Here is a 21,668-nt window from a genome sequence, read left to right on the forward strand (position 1 = left end):
TCCTCATGTTGCCTTTGATTCTTTTGCCAATCACCATAAATCTGTGTCCTCTGGATAACGACCCTTCCGCCAATAGGAACAGTTTTTCTCTATCTACTCTGTCTAGACCCCTCATGATTTTGAACATTTCTATCAAATCTTCTCTCAACCTTCTCTGCTCTAAGGAGAACAGCCCCAGCTTCTCCAGTCTATCCACGTAACTGAAGTCCTTCATCCCTGGAACCATTCTAGTAAATCTTTTCTGCAGCCTCTCTAAGGCCTTCATATCTTTCCAAAAGTGGGGTGCCCAGAATTGGACACACTACTCCAGTTGTGGCCGAACCAGTGTTTTATACAGATTTATCATAACTTCCTTGCTTTTGTACTCTATCCCTCTATTTATAAAGTCCAGGATCCCATATGCTTTTTTTAAAATCACTTTCTCAACCTGCCCTGCCACCTTCAACGACCTGTGCACATATACCCCCAGGTCTCTCTGTTCCTGCATCCCCTTTAGAATTGTACCCTTTAGTTTATATTGCCTCTCCTCGTTCTTCCTACCAAAATGTATCACTTCGCACTTCTCTGCGTTAAATTTCATCCACCACGTGTCCGCCCATGCCACCAGCCTGTCTACGTCCTCTTGAAGTCTATCACTGTCTTCCTCACTGTTCACTACACTTCCAAGTTTTGTGTCATCTGCGAATTTGGAAATTGTGCCCTGTACACCCAAGTCCCAGTCATTAATATATATCAAGAAAAGCAGTGGTCCTAGTACCGACCCCGGGGAATACCACTGTATACCTCCCTCCAGTCCGAGAAACAACCGATCACCACTGCTCTCTGTTGCGTGTCACTTAGCCAATTTTGTATCCATGGTGCCACTGCCCCTTTTATTCCATGGGGAACAAATGAACGCATTCTGGGGGGAAAAAACTGCTCTGAAATGGGTAGGTGTGGGATGTGTGCACAATAGCCATACACTGATTGATAAGGTAAGTATCTTTTGCTGATGACACCAAATTAAGTAGCATGGTAAAAAGTACAGATGGAGCAGAAAGCTGCAAAGGGACATTGATAGATTAAGTGAGTAGACAAAACTGTGGCATATGGAGTTCAATGAGGAAAAGTGTGAGATCATCCACTTTGGACCTAAGAAAGATAGATCAGAGTATTTTCTAAATGGTGAGAAGCTAGGAACTGTGGATGAGCAGAGAGATTTAGCAGTCCAAGTACAGAAATCAATAAAAGCTAGTCGACAGGTATATTAAAAAAATTTAAAAGGCTAATGGAATGGCCTTGATCTCAAAAGGGCTGGAATACAAAGTGGTGGAAATATTATAGCTGTACAAAGCTCTGGTTAAGAGCCTGTTTAGAGTACAGCATTCAGTTCTGGGCACTGCACCTCAGGGAGGATGTATTGGCCTTGGAGGGAGTGCAGCGCAGATTCAACAGAATGATACCGGGGCTAAAAGGGTTAAATTATGAGGTCATGTTGCATAGACTAGAATATAGAAGATTAAGGGGTGATCTAATTGAAGTGTTTAAGATGATTAAAAGATTTGATAGGGTAGAGAGAAACTATTTCCTCTGGTGGGAGAGTCCAGAACAAGGGGCATAACCTTAAAATTAGAACTAGGCCATTCAGAGGTGATGTCAGAAAGCACTTAGTCACACAAAGGGTAGTGGAAATCTGGAACTCTCTCCCCCAAAAAGCTGTTGAGGCTAGGTCAAATGAAAATTTCAAAACTGAGGTTGATAGATTTTTGTTAGGCAAGGGTATTAAGGGTTACAGAACCAAGGCGGGTAGATGGAGTAAGATACGGATCAGCCATGATCTAATTGAATGGCAGAACAGGCTCAAGGGGCTGAACGGCCTACTTCTTTTCCTATGTTCCTTCTTATGCAAGTAGAAACTCCGACAATATCTAATTAAATCAGACCCAGTCACTCACTGGTTCCCCTTCAAAGAGAATGCTACCAGGCTTTTTAAAGTCACCAGCCCTTCCTAGTCATGACTGAAGTGGCATTGTGCCTCCCCATTTGAACTACAATATCAACAGATCTCCTTTTGAAAATAAAGGATTTTTTTTTCCTAACCACCCTTTAATTTTTTGTAATTATCTTAAATCTGTGCCCTCTCATTATTTTCTTGCAACCAGTGGAAACAAACAATCACTATAGCCCTTCATAATCTTGAAGACCTCCATCAGGTCACCCTGAATTTACTCAGTACTGGCCATATAGGAAAAGGCCATCTGGTGCATCAACCCTGCCTATCTAGACATAATGCAGTCACGTACACAATTTATCCAGCCCCTGTCAGGTAATCATTTGAGAGAGGCAAAAAGCAGAGAGAAAATTTGAGGCCAATTTAGGAGAAACTCTGAAATTCCACTCCAACTTCCCACGCAGTCAAGCAAATCTCCAGGACCCGGCAGTAACCCATAAATGCTACTATCCACAGCTTATCCTCCATAACTGGAAATGTCTTCCTCTCTCAAGAACTTGTCCATCTCCTTTTTGAAGAGCTGCAGGCAATCCATAAACACCACGTGCTTCGGTAATCTGTTCAAGGCCGATAACTCGTGAAATAATGTATTTCCCAACATCTAACCCAATCTTTTGCCTCCAGATGCTGCACGACCTGCTGAGTGTTTCCCAACATTTTCGGTTTATATTTCAGAATGTTGTTGTGCTCATTGCTGAGGTCCCAAACTCCGATTTCAGTCTTGGCTCAGTGGTAGCACACTCGCCTCCAAGCCAGAAGGTATGGATTCAAGTCCTACTGCAGAGACTTGAGCACATAATCTCGGCTGACACTTCAGTGCAGTAGTGAGGGAGTGCTGTATTGTCGGAAATGCTCTCTTCTGAATGACATTCAAATGAGGCCCCATCTGCTCATCCAAGTGGATGTAAAAGTTCCCATGGCATTTTTGAAGAATAGCAGGGGAGAACTCCCAGTGTCCTGGCCAACATTTATCCTTCAACCAACATCACTAAAAACAGATCATCTGGTCATTTATCTCATTGCTTTTTGTGGAATCCTGTTGTATGCAAATTGGCTGCCGTGTTTACCTACATTATTTCAGTGATAATACTTCAATACTTCATTGGCTGTGAAGCACTTTGGGATGTCCTGAGGACATGAAAGGTGTGATATAAATGCAAGTTCTTTCTTAATAGTGCAAGTCATGATGGGAAGCCAGGAGACAGAGGGCCAAGGCACTTCTCTTTCACGCTGAGGAGGAGAGGGGGAATATACTTCAATGAAAGCTGTCTCCAGGCCACCATCAGGGATTCTAATGGCTGGTTTGGAGGCACAATTGGTGGGAAGTTATCCTTTTAGCTGAAATGGAGACACAGCCTAGAAAGGACCTAAGGTGAGAAAGTTTCCCCCAAATGCTTAGTTTCAAAAACAAAATTTTGTATTCCAACTAAAAGGGCAATGCTTTACCTTGAAAATACTTCCCAACCATAACATTCCTCTTTAATTGGTAAAAATGAATACAGGACTTGTAATCTTTGTATAATGAAACGGCACATCTCGTTGAAAGCAAATTCAAACAAACTACTTTTAAATGTCTGTACTGTTAATTTAGAAGCTTTCTAAAACAAAGTATAAGCCCCACTACCAGTATACAAGTTCCTCCAACTATATTAGAGTCATTTGGTTTTAATTCATGTTTAGAAAATTAAGTCAGTATGTTAAACTCTCAGGATTTGAAACAGCAGCCACATGATCGTTCCTAATCAAATCAGATTGAGGTTACTGTTTATTACCACACAAGGGCTCATTATTTACCACTATACAGTGAGCTTAAACCAACACGGTACTATTTCATTTTTGGCATATACATTTAACAAGTCAGTCTTCCAAATTTAGTTACCTCTACAAACAAATCCTAAAAGTTCTACTTTTAACCACATTATAGATGGCTCACTAACCTGTTTTAAATTAATCATTTAATTCAATACTTAACATTCAGAAGAATGCATGTTGAGGTATGCAGATAACTTAGAAAAACATAGCTAAAATTTTCTTGTTCCCTATTGCTACTTAACTGTGGGCATCTCCCTTCAGGTGGGATCATACAGATGAACTTGGCCCACAGACTTGCACAAGACTGCAGATATCAATTTTAATTTTTGTATTGAGCCACAACACAATGGCATGGAGCAAGGCAGTCAGATATGGTTTTCCCTCGCACCCTTCAACTTAGTAAACCTCTATATAAATGTTCTCCTCCAACAACCCCATCCTCAATTTTGTCATCCCAATACATCTACAAATTTTCAGTTAGTGCCCATAAATGCTCATAGCTGCCACTAATCAATAAAACCCCATATGGGTTGACCCTAAAACCCATCCTAGAACTGAAGACATAAACCCTGGAGCTGCAGAGTTTAGTGTAGTACAACTATTTTATAATATCTCTAACATAATGCACTTAAGATTGTGTAGACAGATACGTTATATGACAATCATTTCACCAGAAATTTTAAATTAGGTAGTTAGACAGCTTGAAGTTGAACCAGGACATGTATGCTAGCCTGGGGCGCAGGGAACTGTTAAATAGAATTACATATTACATAGAGTCTACAGCACAGAAACAGGCCATTCGGCCCAACTAGTCTATGCTGGAGTTTATGTGGATTGCAAATATCTATGCATTCATTTATTTCTATTCTTCATATTAACTAGTGAATCGTATGTCACATTGCTGACAGGAAGTCTGAGGAAATGGTATTTTATAGAAAGTGTAGTGCTGGTGATAGTACGTGAGAAAATATGGTATTTGGGAAGGGTTGTTGGTAATATGGTGATTTAGGAACTGTGTAAAAGTTGTTTAGGAATTGGGACGGTGAGGTACAACGTAGTTGATGCTTAACTGCCCTTTGAAGTGGCCTAGCAAGCCACTCAGTTGTATCAAACAGCTGCACTGCAGCAGTTCAAGATGAAGGCCCACCACCATCTTCTCAGGGAAACTAGGGATGGGCAATAAATGCCGGCCTTGCCAGTGACGTCTACTACCTGAGAATGAACTTTTTGTTTTAAAGTGCGGACTGGTGAGTAGTTTGGAGACAGCAGTCAGTAGTTGGTGCAGGAAAGAATTGAGGATTCTTGGGGGAAGCGGAGGTAAAGAATTGAGATGGGGTAGAGAGAGTAGCTGAATGGGTGAGGAGTACTTGAAAGTTGGGATAGTCAGTAATTCAAGTGAGTGATGTGGGGCAGTAAGAATTGAGTTGGAGAAGTGAACAATTATGGAGGGAAACTTCAGTATGAGGGGGAAGGATAGTAAGTATAGACATAATGAGTAGTTGAGAGGGTTGAAGTGGAGAGGGAAGCTTAGCAGGATTGAAGTTTGGAACGGGGGGGGGGGGGGGGGGGGGGAGGGTAAATGGGAATTTAGTTGTCAATGGGTAATATGGTAAAATGATAAAATGACTAGTTTGGAGATGGGTAGTGGTCAGATAGTGTATATGTGAGGCGGGAGTGCGCATCTGTGTGATAATGTATTCAGGAGTGAGGCGTTGGAAGAGGTAGAGTGCAGGTTGAGACTTGCTAAATGAATTCAAGCTGCATTCTATGCATTTATTAAATTTATTCCCAGTTGCCTTGTTGCTGAATTCCGTGAATTGAGGCTGGATTTAGACATGCATTAAATTAAAGCCCAGCTAGTCTGCTGTTGAATTCTATTAGTAGACGCTCCATTGATTTATTGAATTTTAAAACTATATTTTAACTATATATGCAATTAAATTCACAGAGGAAATCAAAGTTTAAATTCTTGTTTCACAATAGCTCCTGATATTAGAATATAAAATATTATAGTTCAAAATGAGGATTTCCTCTGATGAATTTTCGATGCATTCCACTCAGAAAATCAGCTATTTTACCTCATTTTCTTTGGGATTAATAAGGATTTGCAGAATCAATGTAATTTATCTCTGTACTGGGGCTCCATAGAAACCCAAAAAGACAGCAACTCATCCAGTAGAATATATGAGACTTCTCTGGAATCCTACAATCTCCTGTCTCATACTTTGTTTCAGGGTTTGATAACATTACGCAAGAGAGTGAATTAAATTACTTTTCCTGATTGCAATGTGCGTCATTTGCCGTATATTTAGCACAAGTAGCCAAACGCTCCAAAGTGCAAATATAAATATCAGGCCACAGAGCAGCAGGATTAAAAGTTTGAAGACTGGGCACAGAACAAAGCTGACTAGTGACAGGACATTCACATTCTTGTGGCTGAAAGGAGACTGACCAGCAGGGACAGCACAGAGAAGTGCCAACAAGAATACAGGGTGCAATAAAACCTGGGTTGGGGGGGGGGGGGAAGGAAAGGGAGAGAGAAAGAGAGATATAAAGATATATAAAATAAAAAAGAATATTAATACAAAAAAAAATTGCCTCACCTCCATTCATGGAGAAACATCGGAAAAGACTTCAAATCCAGACGTTCTCTCTCTTCCTTTTAGTGCATGTGGATAAAATGGTGTTGTCATAGCCACACCTGTGGCTAGTCAGCAATTTCTATTGGATATTACTATCCTAGACAGTGAATGGCAGCAAGCTGTTCAATCATGACAGACATCTCAGCCAAGCCCAATCAGTCCTCAACCAATACACACACTTCTAGAAGGAGTCACTGAATAGCGGTGAGAAGTGGAAATCCTGGGTGATTCTTTCCCCCTCCATAGCCCAGGAGCGCTGAGGCACATTGTAGCTCACTCACCATTACCCAGCTAAAAGATATGCTAATTTAGCACTGATTTGGTTTTGGGACTTTCATAGTGTATACTTACTACCACACAAGCAGTGCATTTTTGTACTGAGCCATTGAGGTGTCCAAGTCTACCTTTTATCTTTGTGCTGCAGGTTCATTCCCAATTCCACACATACAATCGGAAGTGTGCTATCAAGGGAAACATGAAGCCATAGCCATCTGAGATTGGGACAAATCTTCAGGTTAAGAGTTACCTGAACTCACTCTTGAAAACTTTACAGAGGCCAGCTCAAGAGCACCACTGACAGAGGCTTGAGTATTTCAGCTATCTGTCCTCTAGGCTGGAGAACAAGTAATATAGGAAACTCAAGGAGAGAGGTAAATAAAACACAAAAATAGGGCCAAAAATTACTTTGTAGTTCTCTTTCCACCCCCGTACAGTTACCACTGGAGTCTCCCAAGGATCTATCCTTACCCCCCCTCCTGTTACTCATCTGCCCCTCAGTGACATCATCCGAAGACATGACGTCGGCAAACGTGTGGAAACCTGACAACACCCAGTTCTACCTCACCACCACCCCTCTCAGCCCCTTCACTGTCTGTGTTGTCTGACTGCTTGTCCGACATCCAGTCCTTGATGAGCCAAAATTTCCTCCAATTACACCTTGGGGAGGCTGAAACCATTATCTCTGGACCCTGCCAGACTCCATTCCCAAGCTACCGATTCCAAGCCATCCCTGGCCACTGTCAGGCTGATCCACACTGACACTTCACCTGACGAAGGAGAAAAGCTCCGAAAGCTTGTGATTTCAAATAAAGCTGTTTGACTATAACCTGGTGTTGTGCGACTCCTTAGATGGAGATGGTCATTGCTTGGCACTTGTCTGGCGCGAACGTTACTTGCCACTTGTCTGGCGCGAACGTTACTTGCCACTTATCAGCCCAAGCCTGGATGTTGTCCAGGTCATGTTGCATACGGGCACGGACTGCTTCATTATCTGAGGGGTTGCGAATGGAGCTGAACACTCTGCAATCATCAGCGAACATCCCCATTTCTGACCTTATGATGGAGGGAAGGTCATTGATGAAGCAGCTGAAGATGGTTGGGCCTAGGACACTCCCCTTAGGAACTCCTGCAGCAATGTCCTGGGGCTGAGATGATTGGCCTCCAACAACCACTACCATCTTCCTTTGTGCTAGGTATGACTCCAGCCACTGGAGAGTTTTCCCCCTGAAACCCATTGACTTCAATTTTACTAGGGCTCCTTGGTGCCACACTCGGTCGAATGCTGCCTTGATGTCAAGGGCAGTCACTCTCACCTCACCTCTGGAATTCAGCTCTTTTGTCCATGTTTGGACCAAGGCTGTAATGAGGTCTGGAGCCGAGTGGTCCTGGCGGAACCCAAACCGAGCAGGTTATTGGTAAGTGCCGCTTGATGGCACTGTCGACGACACCTTCCATCACTTTGCTGATGATTGAGAGTAGACTGATGGGGCGGTAATTGGCTGGATTGGATTTGTCCTGCTTTTTGTGGACAGGACATATCTGGGCAATTTTCCACATTGTCAGATGGATGCCAGTGTTGTAGCTGTACTGGAACAGTTTGGCTAGAGGCGCGGCTAGTTCTGGAGCAGAAGTCTTCAGCACTACAGCTGGGATGTTGTCGGGGTCCATAGCCTTTGTTGTACCCAGTGCACTCAGCCATTTCTTGGTATCACGTGGAGTGAATCAAATTGGCTGAAGACCAGCTTCTGTGATGGTGGGGATATCGGGAGGAGGCCGAGATGGATCATCCACTCAGCACTTTTGGCTGAAGATGGTTGCAAACGCTTCAGCCTTGTCTTTTGCACTCACGTGCTGGACTCCGCCATCATTGAGGATGGGGATGTTTACAGAGCCTCCTCCTCCTGTTAGTTGTTTAACTGTCCTCCACCATTCATGACTGGATGTGGCAGGACTGCAGAGCTTTGATCTGATCCGTTGGTTGTGGAATCGCTTAGCTCTGTCTATAGATGTTGCTTCTGCTGCTTAGCACGCATGTAGTCTTGAGTCATTTTTATATACGCCTGGTGCTGCTCCTGGCACGCTCTTCTGCACTCCTCATTGAACCAGGGTTGATCCCCTGGCTTGTTGGTAATGGTAGATTGAGGAATATGCCGGGCCATGAGGATACAGATTGTGCTGGAATACAATTCTGCTGCTGCTGATGGCCCACAGCGCCTCATGGATGCCCAGTTTTAAGCAGCTAGATCTGTTCTGAATCTATCCCATTTAGCACGGTGATAATGCCGCACAACACGATGGATGGTGTCCTCAGTGCGAAGACGGGACTTCATCTCCCCAAGGGCTGTGTGGTGGTCACTCCTACCAATACTGTCGTGGACAGATGCATCTGCGACAAGTAGATTGGTGAGGACGAGGTCAAGTAGGTTTTTCCCTCGAGTTGGTTCACTCACTACCTGCCACAGGCCCGGTCTGGCAGCTATGTCCTTTAGGGCTCGGCCAGTAGTGGTGCTACCGAGGCACTCGGTGATGGACATTGAAGTCCCCCACCCAGAGTACATTCTGTGCTCTTGCTACCCTCAGTGCTTCCTCCAAGTGTGCTCAACATGGAGGAAGACTGATTCATCAGCTGAGGGAGGACAGTAGGTGGTAATCAGCAGGAGGTTTCCGTGCCCATGTTTGACCTGATGCCATGAGATTTCATGGGGTGCCCGAGTCAACATTGAGGACTCCCAGGGCCACTCCCTCCTGACTGTATATCACCGGACCACCACCGGTGGGTCCATCCTGCTGGTGAGACAGGACATACCCAGGGATGGTGATGGAAGAGTCTGGGACGTTGGCTGAAAGGTATGATTCTGAGAGTATGGCTATGTCAAGCAGTTGCTTGACTAGTCTGTGGGACAGCGCTCCCAATTTTGGCACAAGTCGCCAGATGTTCTTGAGAAGGACTTTGCAGGGTCGACTGGGCTTGGTTTGCCTTTGTCGTGTCCGGTGTCTGGTGGTCCATCTGGTTTTATTCCTATTCTGACTTTTTTTAAGCGAGATTTTACAACTGAGTGGCTTGCTGGGCCATTTCAGAGGGCAATTAAGAATCAACCACATTACTGTGGGTCTGGAGTCTAGGCCAGACCGGGTAAGGACGGCAGGTTTCCTTCCCTAAAGGACATTAGTGAACCAGATGGGTTTTTATGACAATCCGGTAGTTTCATGGCCACCATTACTGATACTAGTTTTTTTTTTAAATTCCAGATTTTATTTAATTAATTGAATTTAAATTCCCCAGCTGCCATGGCGGGATTTGAATTCACGACTCCAGATTATTAGTTCTGGCCTCTGGATTACTAGTCTAGTAACATAACCACTAAGCTACCGTACCCCCATTGTGTTGTCTCTAATTAGTACAGCTACACCCTCTTGTTCGGTCCTGTTCCTTACATAATCATGTTTCAGTTATCCCTACCACATCTGGCTCCTTGCTATGAATTACTGCCTCTGGTTCCCCCATTTTGTTTCGGATGCTGTGCAGGCAATTTGATTTGTTTTTAATAACTGTTCCACTTAATTTATTTTTAAGTCATTTTTACTCATGTTCTATAACTGTATTTGTTGCCTGACTGTTTACCCTTATTTCTTACCTTGATCTGACCTTTACTCTCATTTCCTATATCTTCAAACTTATGTTATCCTCATCAGATCCCTCCCCCCGTCTTACTAGTTTAAAGTCCTATCGACAACCCTATTTATCCTTTCCGTTAGGACACAGGTCCCATTCTGGTTCAGGTGGAGCCCATCCCAGCAGTACAGCTCCTTCCTGTCCCAATACTGGTGCCTGTGTCCCATGAAATGGAACCCTTCCTTCCCACATCACTCTTTCAGCCACGCATTCACCTTCCTGATCTGTTTATCTCTGTATATTAGCACGTGGCTCAGGTAGCAATTCCAAGATTACCATCTGTGAGGTCCTGTTTTTTTTTTAAGTTTAGTTTCTAATTCCTGATATTCTCTTAGCAGGATCTCCTTCCTTTTCTTCCCTATGTCATTGGTCCCAACACGGACCACGACAACTGGATCTTTCCAAGTTCCTCTCCAGATGCTCCGAGATATCCTTTACCCTTGCACCAGGTAGGCAACACACCCTCCTGGACTCTGTCGCGACTACAGAGGACGCCAATAATGCTCCTAATTATCGAATCCGCTATGGCTACAACCTTTCTGTTCTGCTCTTCCACCACCTCCCCCCCCCCCCCCCCCCCGAACTGCCTCCTGCTGCAGTGTGCCATGCTTAGCATTCTGGCTGTCCACCCCGCAACCTGCATCCTTATCGTCACAGATAGCAAGTACATTGTACCTATGCAGGTACAGCAAGCACTTAGGAAGGCAAATGGTATGTTAGCCTTTATTGCAAGGGGGTTGGAGTACAAGAATAAGGAGGTCTTGCTGCAATTATACAGGGCTCTTGTGAGACCACACCTGGAGTACTGTGTACAGTTTTGGTCTCCTTACCTTAGGAAGGATATACTTGCCTTAGAGGGGATGCAACGAAGGCTCACTAAATTTATTCCTGGGATGAGGGGGTTTTCGTATGAGGAGAGATTGAATAGAATGGGCCTATATTCTCTGGAGTTTAGAAGAATGAGAGGTGATCTCATTGAAACGTATAAGATTCTTAGAGGGCTTGACAGGCTGTTTCCCCCGGCTGGAGAGTCTAGAACTAGGGGTCATAGTCTCAAGGTGGCGGCCATTTAAGATCGAGATGAGGAAAGATTCACTCAGAGGGTTGAGAATCTTTGGGATGCTCTACCTGAGAGGGCTGTGGATGCTCAGTCATTGAGTATATTCAAGACTGAGATTGATGGATATCTGGACACTAAGGGAATCAAGGGATATGGGGATAGGGCGGGAAAGTGGAGTTGTGGTAGAAGATCAGCCACGATCTTATTGAATGGAGGAACAGGCTCGAGGGGCCTTATGACCTACTCCTGGTCCTATTTCATATGTTCTTATGTTGGATAGGACCAGTGTCTTCAGGACCTCCTTCGCTACCTCCTCTTGGATCCCCTTACCCTGCTGACTTAGGTGTCGGAGTGTCTCTAATTCGCACTTCAGCTCAAGGTCACTGAGCAGAAGTGACTCAAGGCAGAGACACTTCCTGCAGTCGCGGCAATACAGGACAGTCTCTGTGTCCACAGACTCCCACGTACCGCAGTCCCAACACACAGCCTGCAAAGCCATTATTTAATATTAATTTAATTCTAGAACTAGTAGAAGCGCTTACGGTCTAAATTATGTTTAGTGGGTGGATTTTAGCTTGATTTTAAATCAATTAGTAATTAATATTCTGAATATTTAATTATTTATTTATAGTTTATATTTAAAAATATAGCGTGTGTAGTAAATTAAAGGCTTAGTTTAATTTCCTCAGATTCCACCGCTCCCCCCTCTGTGCTGACTATGACGTCACCTTTTGAGATTTTTCCCTGGATTTGTTTAATTGCTGCAGTTCCCACGCTTTTTAACCATTTGTTTAGCTTTAAGGCTATTTAACGAACACAATAAAAACATTACCAACCACTAAACACAATGACCAATAAAAGACACTTACCAATAAACTAAATAATCACTGACTTCCCTCGGCGCTCCTCTGTGCCAGTACTTTTTGACTTTTTTTTGATTTTGCCGCGCTTGCCTCAAACCCCCAGTTTCCCTCCCACTGCTCTCCCTGCTCCCATTCTCCTCACACACCCAGGTCCGCTCCCCGTTCCCGCTCGCCTCACACCCCCAGTTCCCCTCCCACTGCTCTCCCTGCTCCCACTTTATGGTGTGGGCCATGCTTACCTCACATACCCAGGTCCACATTTAAATAAAGAGCACTGAATGACTGTTTAAACAATGTTAAAAGAATAATAAAGTTAATTTCCATTTTTAACAACAGTGCTTGCTCTCAATTCTGCTCACAGCGTCAGTTTTGGGTTGATCACCATCTTCTTTCCCTTCTTCCTACCTTTTTGGGAAGACCGTCCCAAACTTATCAGCACAAACGATGAAAAAAATGCAGGTTTAATCAAATTGATTAGACAACTAGGATTTGATCCTTATATCAGCATGATCACTACAAGCAGTGATTACTACAAGTGGATTCCATTGTAAAACCTTAAACAACAATTGGAAGAATAAAAAGTTACCAATTCAGAACTGTTGTAAACTTTAGAAATTGTATACTGGTACTTCATGTTGATTGGTACTTCATGTTGATTGGGATGATTGCTATACTGAAAGCAATGATTGTTTAAGGGTTGATCCAATTTATTCAGTCTTGATCAGAGAGGCTCAATTGCACAGGGCGGGGGATGGGACAAGACATTCTGTCTACATAAAGTAATGATTCTACTAATTTTGGGGGAGGGGGTTTAATTCTGCTGTGAAGTTTAATTTTCACATATGTTGAATAAGCCACAAAGTAAATTAAGTATTAATAAAATCACAAAATTATCCAGGCAGTAACTGGCAAGCTCTTTGGAAAATGAAGTTCAAATTCAAATTTCAAAATCAGATTATATGGAACTCGTGATGTATGATGCACTCAATTGTCTCAGTGTTTTAACAGACTCTAGGCCTTGGCTTGAAGTATTTAAATATAATTCATGTCAGCTAGTAATCAAAGATAAAGGGCACAATTTTAACATTGAAAATCGGGTGGGTTGGGTGCAGGAGGGGCATTGAAAATCGCAACTATTTCAGACTGATTTCCAGTTTTCACCAGGGTGGGACGAGGAGCAGGCAACCAACCCGCTCCCAGGAAGTGGGTTGGTAACTAAAACCTTTCAAGGAGGCTGCGGGCCTCCATTTTTACAGATTTTGCAATTTCAACCTCAGGGGCCACGTGAGAGTAGGCAAGGCGGCCCAAAACTGCAGGTAAGTGCCTTTCTGGCATAGCTTGTAGGTCCGGAGGAGCAGGAGTGCTTCCTCCAGGCCCAACAAGCCCTACCTGCAGCGATCCCCCTACCATCGCGGACCCCAGCCTCTGATCTCTGAACCCCCCATGCCAACGATCTCCGACCCCCTCCTCCCCAATGATCGCAGACTCCCGCGAAAACCCCCGAACCAGACACCCACCCCACCCAGTGACTGACCCCCGATCCCTCCCCCCATGCCCATCAGTGCCCCGTGCCCACCCATGTCCATCAGTACCCACCCATGCTCCCCCCCCCCCCACCCAATCCATACAATCAAAGACTTACCTTTTCATGTCCTCTCCCTGGCTGCTCTCCCTGGGGTCACCATTGACCAGAAACTTAACTGGTCCAGCCACATAAATACTGTGGCCACAAGAGCAGGTCAGAGGCTGGGCATTCTGCGGCGAGTGACTCACCTCCTGACACCCCAAAGCCTTTCCACCATCTACAAGGCACAAGTCAGGAGTGTGATGGAATACTCTCCACTTGCCTGGATAAGTGCAGCTCTAACAACACTCAAGAAGCTCGACACCATCCAGGACAAAGCAGCCCGCTTGATTGGTACCCCATCCACCACCCTAAACATTCACTCCCTTCACCACTGGCACACTGTGTCTGCAGTGTGTACCATCCACAGATGCACTGCAGCAACTCGCCAAGGCTTCTTCGACAGCACCTCCCAAACCCACGACCTCTACCACCTAGAAGGACAAGGGCAACAGGCACTTGGGAACTACACCACCTGCACGTTCCTCTCCAAGTCACACACCATCCCGACTTGGAAATACATCGCTGTTCCTTCATCGTCACTGGGTCAAATCCTGGAACTCCCTACCTAACAGCACTGCGGGAGAACCTTCACCACACGGACTGCAGCGGTTCAAGGCGGCGGCTCACCACCACCTTCTCAAGGGCAATTAGGAATGGGCATTAAATGCTGGCCTCGCCAGCGACGTCCACATCCCATGAAAGAATAAGAAAAAAAAAATCACTGTTCTTCCGGGTTTCCTGTCTGCAATTTGACACCATCCCCACCCCCTTCCCGGCTCGGAGTCAAAATCATGCCCATAATGTCAACTCAGTTGTCGATCAGTACAGGTTACTCAGATCACTTTTATAGTCCAACCACATATAGCATGGACAAGGGGGGGGGGGGGGGGGGGACAGACAGCGTCCCAGAATGCTAAATGAAGGAAACCAGTATTGCTGACATCAGTGTCCAAACATCGAAATGAGTGCTATACATGAGATGCATATATCGTCTGGTAATTCACAAGATGCCAGTGAGTACAGAAGCTTGTGCTTTAAGTGCAAAAGTAAGAGGCCATAATACTTCTGGTCATGAAAATCCAAAAGAACCTGCCCTGTCACATTAGTTAACCTGTATCAATCAGTTTTTGTAGAGATCAACTCTCTCATCTTCTACTCCTCCATTTTCTCCAACTGGCACCTTATTTACAACCTTTCCAAAGCCCTGAAATGCACTGTTGCCTTGCAACTATGCTCCAACCTGTCTTCTGCCCCACCAACAGCACCGAGACTGCACTGGTCAAAGTGACTAATGGCATCCCATGTGACTGTGATGCACGGTTAGTCCTCACCTTCTTCTACTTCGTTGCTTTTGACACCCAACATCCCACCCCTGCAGTCCACAACCATGGCACTTGGTTCCAATCATACATTAAGCAGACATTAAATCATCTTCAATAGCTTCTCCTCCTCATACCACACATTCACCTCCAACTTCAGCTTGAACCTTGCCCCCCTCCACTTCATAATTTACATGGTCCTTGGCCAGTATCACCCAGAAGCACTGGGTCAATTTCCACATATACATTGACGAGACCCCAGTTTTACCTCTACCACCTTCACTCATCCAAAGACTGTTGCTACACTCTGATTGCCTGTCCAACACAAACTTAGAAAGGTCAAAATTTCCTCCAGCATACTGTCGCAAAACTAAAGCCACCCACTTCTGACTCTGCCTGAGGTTTACTGCTCAGTTCCAAGTTCAACTTCCTCCCCCACATACATTCCATTACTCAGCAACATTGCTCACTTCCACCCAATTACTACCTCCCCATCACAAGGCTCAACTTCCTTCTCCAATGCTCTTCCAGCTCCCTCCTTAACCTCAATCCTCCACAAGTTACAAATCATTCAAAACACTTCAGGCAACGTTCTCACTCTCACAATTTCCCACATTCCCATTGTGTAGTCGTCCCCAAACTCTAGGGGCTGTGCCCCAACAAGTTGATTTCAAAATTCTCACTCTTGCTTTCAGATCATGGCCTCAGCCCACCCTACCTTAGCACTTTCCTCCAGATTTACATGCTTGCACACTTTCCGCTACCCTGACACTGGCAGCTCTTCGTCCCCATTCCTTCCGCTTCACCATTGGTGGCTGCTCATTGAAGCACTGTGCTCCTGTCCTCTGGAACTCCATCCACAGTTCACTCCGTCTTGCCACATTTCTGCCTATTTTCAGAATCAACCGTATTTTCGCTCCCCCCCATTCAAATTCTGTCAGTTTTTCTTCATTCCTCCACTGTTTTGCTGCTTAATGTAAGCACTCAGACATCTTCCCGAACACGAGAAGAGCTATTGAATTGCAAGTCACTTATCCTTCTGGCTTCGTATCAATTTTATTTGCTGGAATTGCCAAAAGCATCAGATTTGAGAAAATAGTTCAAATTCTAGTAACCCACAAACAGATATCCCCATTTGAGAAGCACTTTTACTGAATTTTTAAAATTCTCATCCTTGTATTCAAATCCCTCCATGGTCTCGTCCCTCCCTATCTCTGTAACCTCTTCCAGCACTAGAACCCTCCAAAATCCCTGCGCTCCTCCAATTCTTGCCTCTTGTGCATCCCCGATTTTCTTCGCTCCACCACTGGCAGCCGTGCCTTCAGCTGCCTAGGCTCTAAGCTCTGGAATTTCCTTCCTAAACCTCTCCACCTCTCTCTCCTCCTTTAAGTCGTTCCTTAAAACCTACTTCTTTAACCAAGCTTTTAGCCACCTGCCCTAATATCTCCTTATGTGGTTCGAAGCCAAATTGTGTCTGATAAGTTTCCTAGAAGTAAAGGGAATTAGGGGTTACGGGGAGCGGGCAGGAAATTGGACATGAATTTAGATTTGAGGTTAGGATCAGATCAGCCATGATCTTATTGAATGGCGGAGCAGGCTCGAGGGGCCGATTGGCCTACTCCTGCTCCTATTTCTTATGTTCTTATGTTCTTATGTTCTTATGACGCTCCTGTGAAGTGCCTTGGGACTTTTTATTACGTGAAAGACGCTATATAAATGCAAGTTGTTGTTGTTGGGAAGCAATAAGTTGGTGTGCTGAAATGGCTGAATGACTAAGTCCAAAAGCTCCTTTCAACTGTGATAAAGGACTGAAGAGGAGCAGAGACACATCCACAGTTATGCCAAACACTGATTAACATCAAGCCCAGATGGCTACAGAACCAAGGACAAGAGTGTCAGTATCAATGACAGTGCTAAACATTTGAAGACATAACTACATTTTATTCTTTAAAATAGTTTCCTCTGTATTGTTACCCTCAGAACATTTCAAAAACTACCTCAAAGCAAGCAGATATGATCTTATGCTTTGCCCTGTTTCTTTGGCTAAATATTCTTCAATCAACTGTTCAGATGTCACTAGAAAACTGGCAACGTTCACACACCAAACTTTTGAAAGTGTAAAGTATTAAAATTAAATATTCGAAGAGTAGCCTTTGTTTAAAAAAAGGGAGAAAAGGATAAAACGGTAACTATAGACTAGTTAGTCTAACATAAATTGTGGGCAAACTCTTATAATCCATAATTTAAGATAATATTCATGAGCATTTAGAAATGCATGGGTTTATCAGGGACAGCCAGGAAAGATTTGTTAAAGGCAAGCAGTGTTTATTAAATGTTTTTTTTTTGAAGAGTTGACTGATGGGGAATAAGAACATGAGAAATACGAGCAGGAGTAGGCCATTCAGCCCCTTGAGCCTGCTCTGCCACTCAGCAAGATCATGGCTGATCTTCTACCTCAACGCCATTTTCCCGCACCATCCCCATATCCCTTGATGCCTTTAATAACTAGAAATCTATCGATCTCTGTTTTGAATGTACTCAATGACTGGGCCTCCACAGCCCTCTGGGGTAGAGAATTCCAAAGATTCACCACCCTCAGTGAAGAAATTTCTCCTCATCTCAGTCCTAAATGACCTACCCTGTATTCTGAGACTGAGAAGCCCGGTTGTGGATTCCCCAGTCAGGGGAAACATCCTCCTTGCATCTACCCTGTCGAGCCCTGTAAGAATTTTGTATGTTTCAATGAGGTCACCTCTCATTCTTCTAAACTCTAGAGATTACTAGTCTATTCAATTTCTCCTCATACCACAACCTCACCATCCCAGGAATCAGTCTGGTGAACCTTCATTGCACTCCCTCTATAGCAAGTATATCCTCTCTTAGGTAAGACGACCAAAGTTGTACACAACACTCCAGATGCGGTCTCACCAAGGCCCTATATAATTGCAGTGAGACATCTTTACTCCTGGACTCAAATCCTCTTAATAAAGGTCAACATACCATTTGCCTTGCTAATTGCTTGCTGCACCTGCATGTTAGCTTTCAGTGATTCATGTACAAGGACACCCAGGTCCTTTTGAACATCAACATTTCCCAATCTCTTACCACTTAAAAAACACTCTGCATTTCTGTTTTTCCTACCAAAGTGGATAACTTCACATTTTTCCACATTATATTCCATCTGCCATGTTCTTGCCCACTCACTTAGCCTGTCTATATCTCCTTGAAGCCTCTTTGCATCCTCCCCACAACTCACATTCCCACCTAGTTTTGTGTCATCAGCAAACTTGGAAATATTACATTTGGTCCCCTCATCCAAATCACTGATATAGATTGTGAATAACTGGGGCCCAAGCACTGATCCCTGCAGTATCCCACTAGTCACAGTCCTGAAAAAGACCTGTTTATTCCTACTCTCTTTTCTGTCTGTTAACCAATTCTCAATCCATGCCAGTATATTACCCCTAATTCCATGTGTTCTAACTTTGTTCACCAACCTCCTGTGTGGGACCTTATTGACAGCCTTCTGAAAATCCAAATATACCACATCCACTGGTTCCCCCTTATCTATTCTACTAGTTACATCCTCAAAGAACTCCAATAGGTTTGTCAAACATGATTTCCCTTTCATAAATCCATGTTTATTCTGCCAAATCCTATTATTATTTTCTAAGTGTCCTGTTATCACATCCTTTATAATAGATTCTAGCACTTTTCCTACTACTGATGTCAGGCTAACAGGTCTAAGTTCCATGTTTTCTCTCTCCCTCCTTTCTTAAATAGTGGGGTTACTTTTGCTACCTTCAAATCTGCAGGAACCATTCCAGAATCTATAGAATTTTGGAAGACGACAACCAATACATCCACTATCTCTATAGCCACCTCTTTCAAAACCCTGGGATGTAGATCATCAAGTCCTTGGGATTTATTGACTCAGTCCCATTAATTTCTCTAGTATTATTTTTTTTTACTAGTACTAATTTCCTTCAGTTCCTCATTCTCGCCAGACCCGTGGTTCTCTAGTATTTCTGGGACGTTTTTTTGTCTTCTTCCGTGAAGATAGACACAAACATATGTTTAATTTCTCTGCCATTTCTTAATCCCCATTATAAATTCTCCCGTCTCTGTCTGTAAGGGACCCACATTTGCCTTCGCCAGTCTTTTCCTTTTTCGCACCTATAGAAGCTTTTACAGTTCGTTTTTATGTTTCTCACTAGTTTATTCTCATATTCTATTTTCCCGTTCTTTATCAATTTCTTGGTCCTCCTTTGCTGAATTCTAAAATGCTCCCAATCCTCAGGCTAACTGCTTTTACTGGCAACTTTATATGCCTCTTCCTTTGATTTAATACTATCTTTAATTTCTCGTTAGCCATGGTTGGACCACTTTTCCTGTTGGGTTTTAAAGGCATGCATTAGATATAGCGTGCATCAATTTTCATACGGTGTTTGAAAAGATATCACACAGAGGCTCATTAGAAAAATTCAGGCACATGAAATAAGAAAATGTAGCAGCATAAACCAGAAAGTTGGTTGATGGACAAGAAACAAAAGAGTTAGAGTAAATGAACGTTGCTTGGGTTGGAAATGGTATTCCTCGGGAGTCAGTACTAGGTACACATTTGTTATCAGTATATATAGATGACTTGCACTTGGGCACTGGGAGCATAATCTTGAAATTTGCTGACAACACAAAAACAGTGAGAAGGACTGTAAAAGATATCAAGCCAACAGACAAATTAGCAGAATGGGCATACAGGTGGCTGAGGCAATTTAGAATGAATAAGTGTAAGGTATTATATTTTAGGAGAAAAAACAAGGAATGGGAGTATACACTCAATGGAAAGACATTGAACAAGAAGATCTAGGGATTCAAATACATAGTTCCTTGAAAGTGCAAGTGCAGGTAAATAAATCCATATAAAAGGCCAAAAAAATTATCAATTTTATAAATAGGGGCATAGTATACAAGAACAATGATAAATTTGTATGAAACATTGGTTAGGCCACAGTTAGAGTACTGTGCACAGCTTTTGTTGCTCCATTACAGAAAGGACATGAAGGCCATAGAGAGTGTACAGAGTAAATTCACCAGAATGATGGGAAACTATAGTTATGCGAAGAGACTGGAGGTACTGGGACTATTTCTGCTAGATTAGAGAAGGCCAAGGGGAGATTTAACATGGGGTTTTTAAAATTATGATGGATTTTTGATAGAAGGAATAGGGAAAAACTATTTCTCCTGGTTGGGGAGTCAGTGACAAGAGGTCATTAATTTAAAATTGTCACCAAGAGTGAGGTTAAGAGAAAGTTCTTTACACAAAGGGAGTATGAAATGCATTGTCACAGAGAGTGGATGTAGCAGAGACAATGGCATCTTTTAAGGGAAAATTGAATGAATATTTGAAGCAGAGGAAGGTACAAGACTATGGGGAGGGACCAGGCAATGAGAATAGTTTTAGTGTGCTCTAGCGAAGAGCATGATCGGCCGAATGACCTCGTTCTGTGCTGCAAATTTCTATGGTTCTTTTCACAAAAGGTCTGCAAGATTGGGAACTTATCAATACATATGAAATGGAATACTGTGTTGAGTATTTGCCAGTAGCAATAAGCTTACCCAGTTTTTGATTGATTCAATGCACCTGCAAGCAACTTCACTGTCTCGGTATTAGTTTCCATTCCATTACGCAAATTCAAAAATCTTCTGACAAAGTCTTCAGGGGACATGTAGCGCTCTCCATTCTGCTCAACAGTTGCATACTGAAATGTACAAGTATCATTTCATCAGTGTGCATGACAATACATAGTGCAGGGCAAAGGGCCTCAAGTAACTCTCAAAAACATCCTCATTACTAAAATTTCATGGCACTGTTTTTAAGATATGAAACCTTACACATTTTTCACAATAGTGAATTAATAAGGACCAAATACAAGTATTTCTGAATTAAAATAGTCCACAAACAAAATCTATTTAAATTAATAGCATTGCACAAAGCTGCCACTTTCCTCAAAACAATTTCTCCACTGAGAAACTACTGTTAGACAATAAATTCATGGGGAAGTCCTGAGGAACACCCACACACTTGGGTATGTACTAGGGTTCCCAATTCTGGTTGGACATATTCAGGGAGGTTTCATCACCTCTCACCTCCAACACATCCATCCTCGCAGTGCACTGCCTCTCCACGCCAACTGGAAAGCAAACTTATTCTTCGTTATCCGATTGGATGATTCTAGACTGTCAAACAGCCTTTCTTCCTACCTTCAATAATTTTATAACTAATAAACGAAAGTGTTCAAAGAAAATAATTTTTTAAAAAATCACACAATTTGTTGTAGTGCTCCTTTGATTTTTCTCCTGGGTTGCACAGAACAGTGTCCAGGAGATTAATCTTTAATTCCTG

At 43.3% G+C, this 21,668-nt stretch overlaps 1 protein-coding gene across 1 annotated transcript in view; it reads right to left on the reverse strand.

Annotated features, from left to right (window-relative positions):
• LOC137332264 (electrogenic aspartate/glutamate antiporter SLC25A13, mitochondrial) overlaps window positions 1–21,668 on the reverse strand; it is a 150,667-nt gene that overhangs the window by 104,501 nt on the left and 24,498 nt on the right. Inside the window, exon 3 of the mRNA XM_067995972.1 lies at window positions 20,882–21,024. Within this exon, the coding sequence (XP_067852073.1) occupies window positions 20,882–21,024 (143 nt within the window). The remainder of the gene's footprint in view (window positions 1–20,881; window positions 21,025–21,668) is intronic.

The sequence above is a fragment of the Heptranchias perlo genome, chromosome 2 (assembly GCF_035084215.1).
Source record: "Heptranchias perlo isolate sHepPer1 chromosome 2, sHepPer1.hap1, whole genome shotgun sequence".
NCBI lineage: Eukaryota > Metazoa > Chordata > Chondrichthyes > Hexanchiformes > Hexanchidae > Heptranchias > Heptranchias perlo.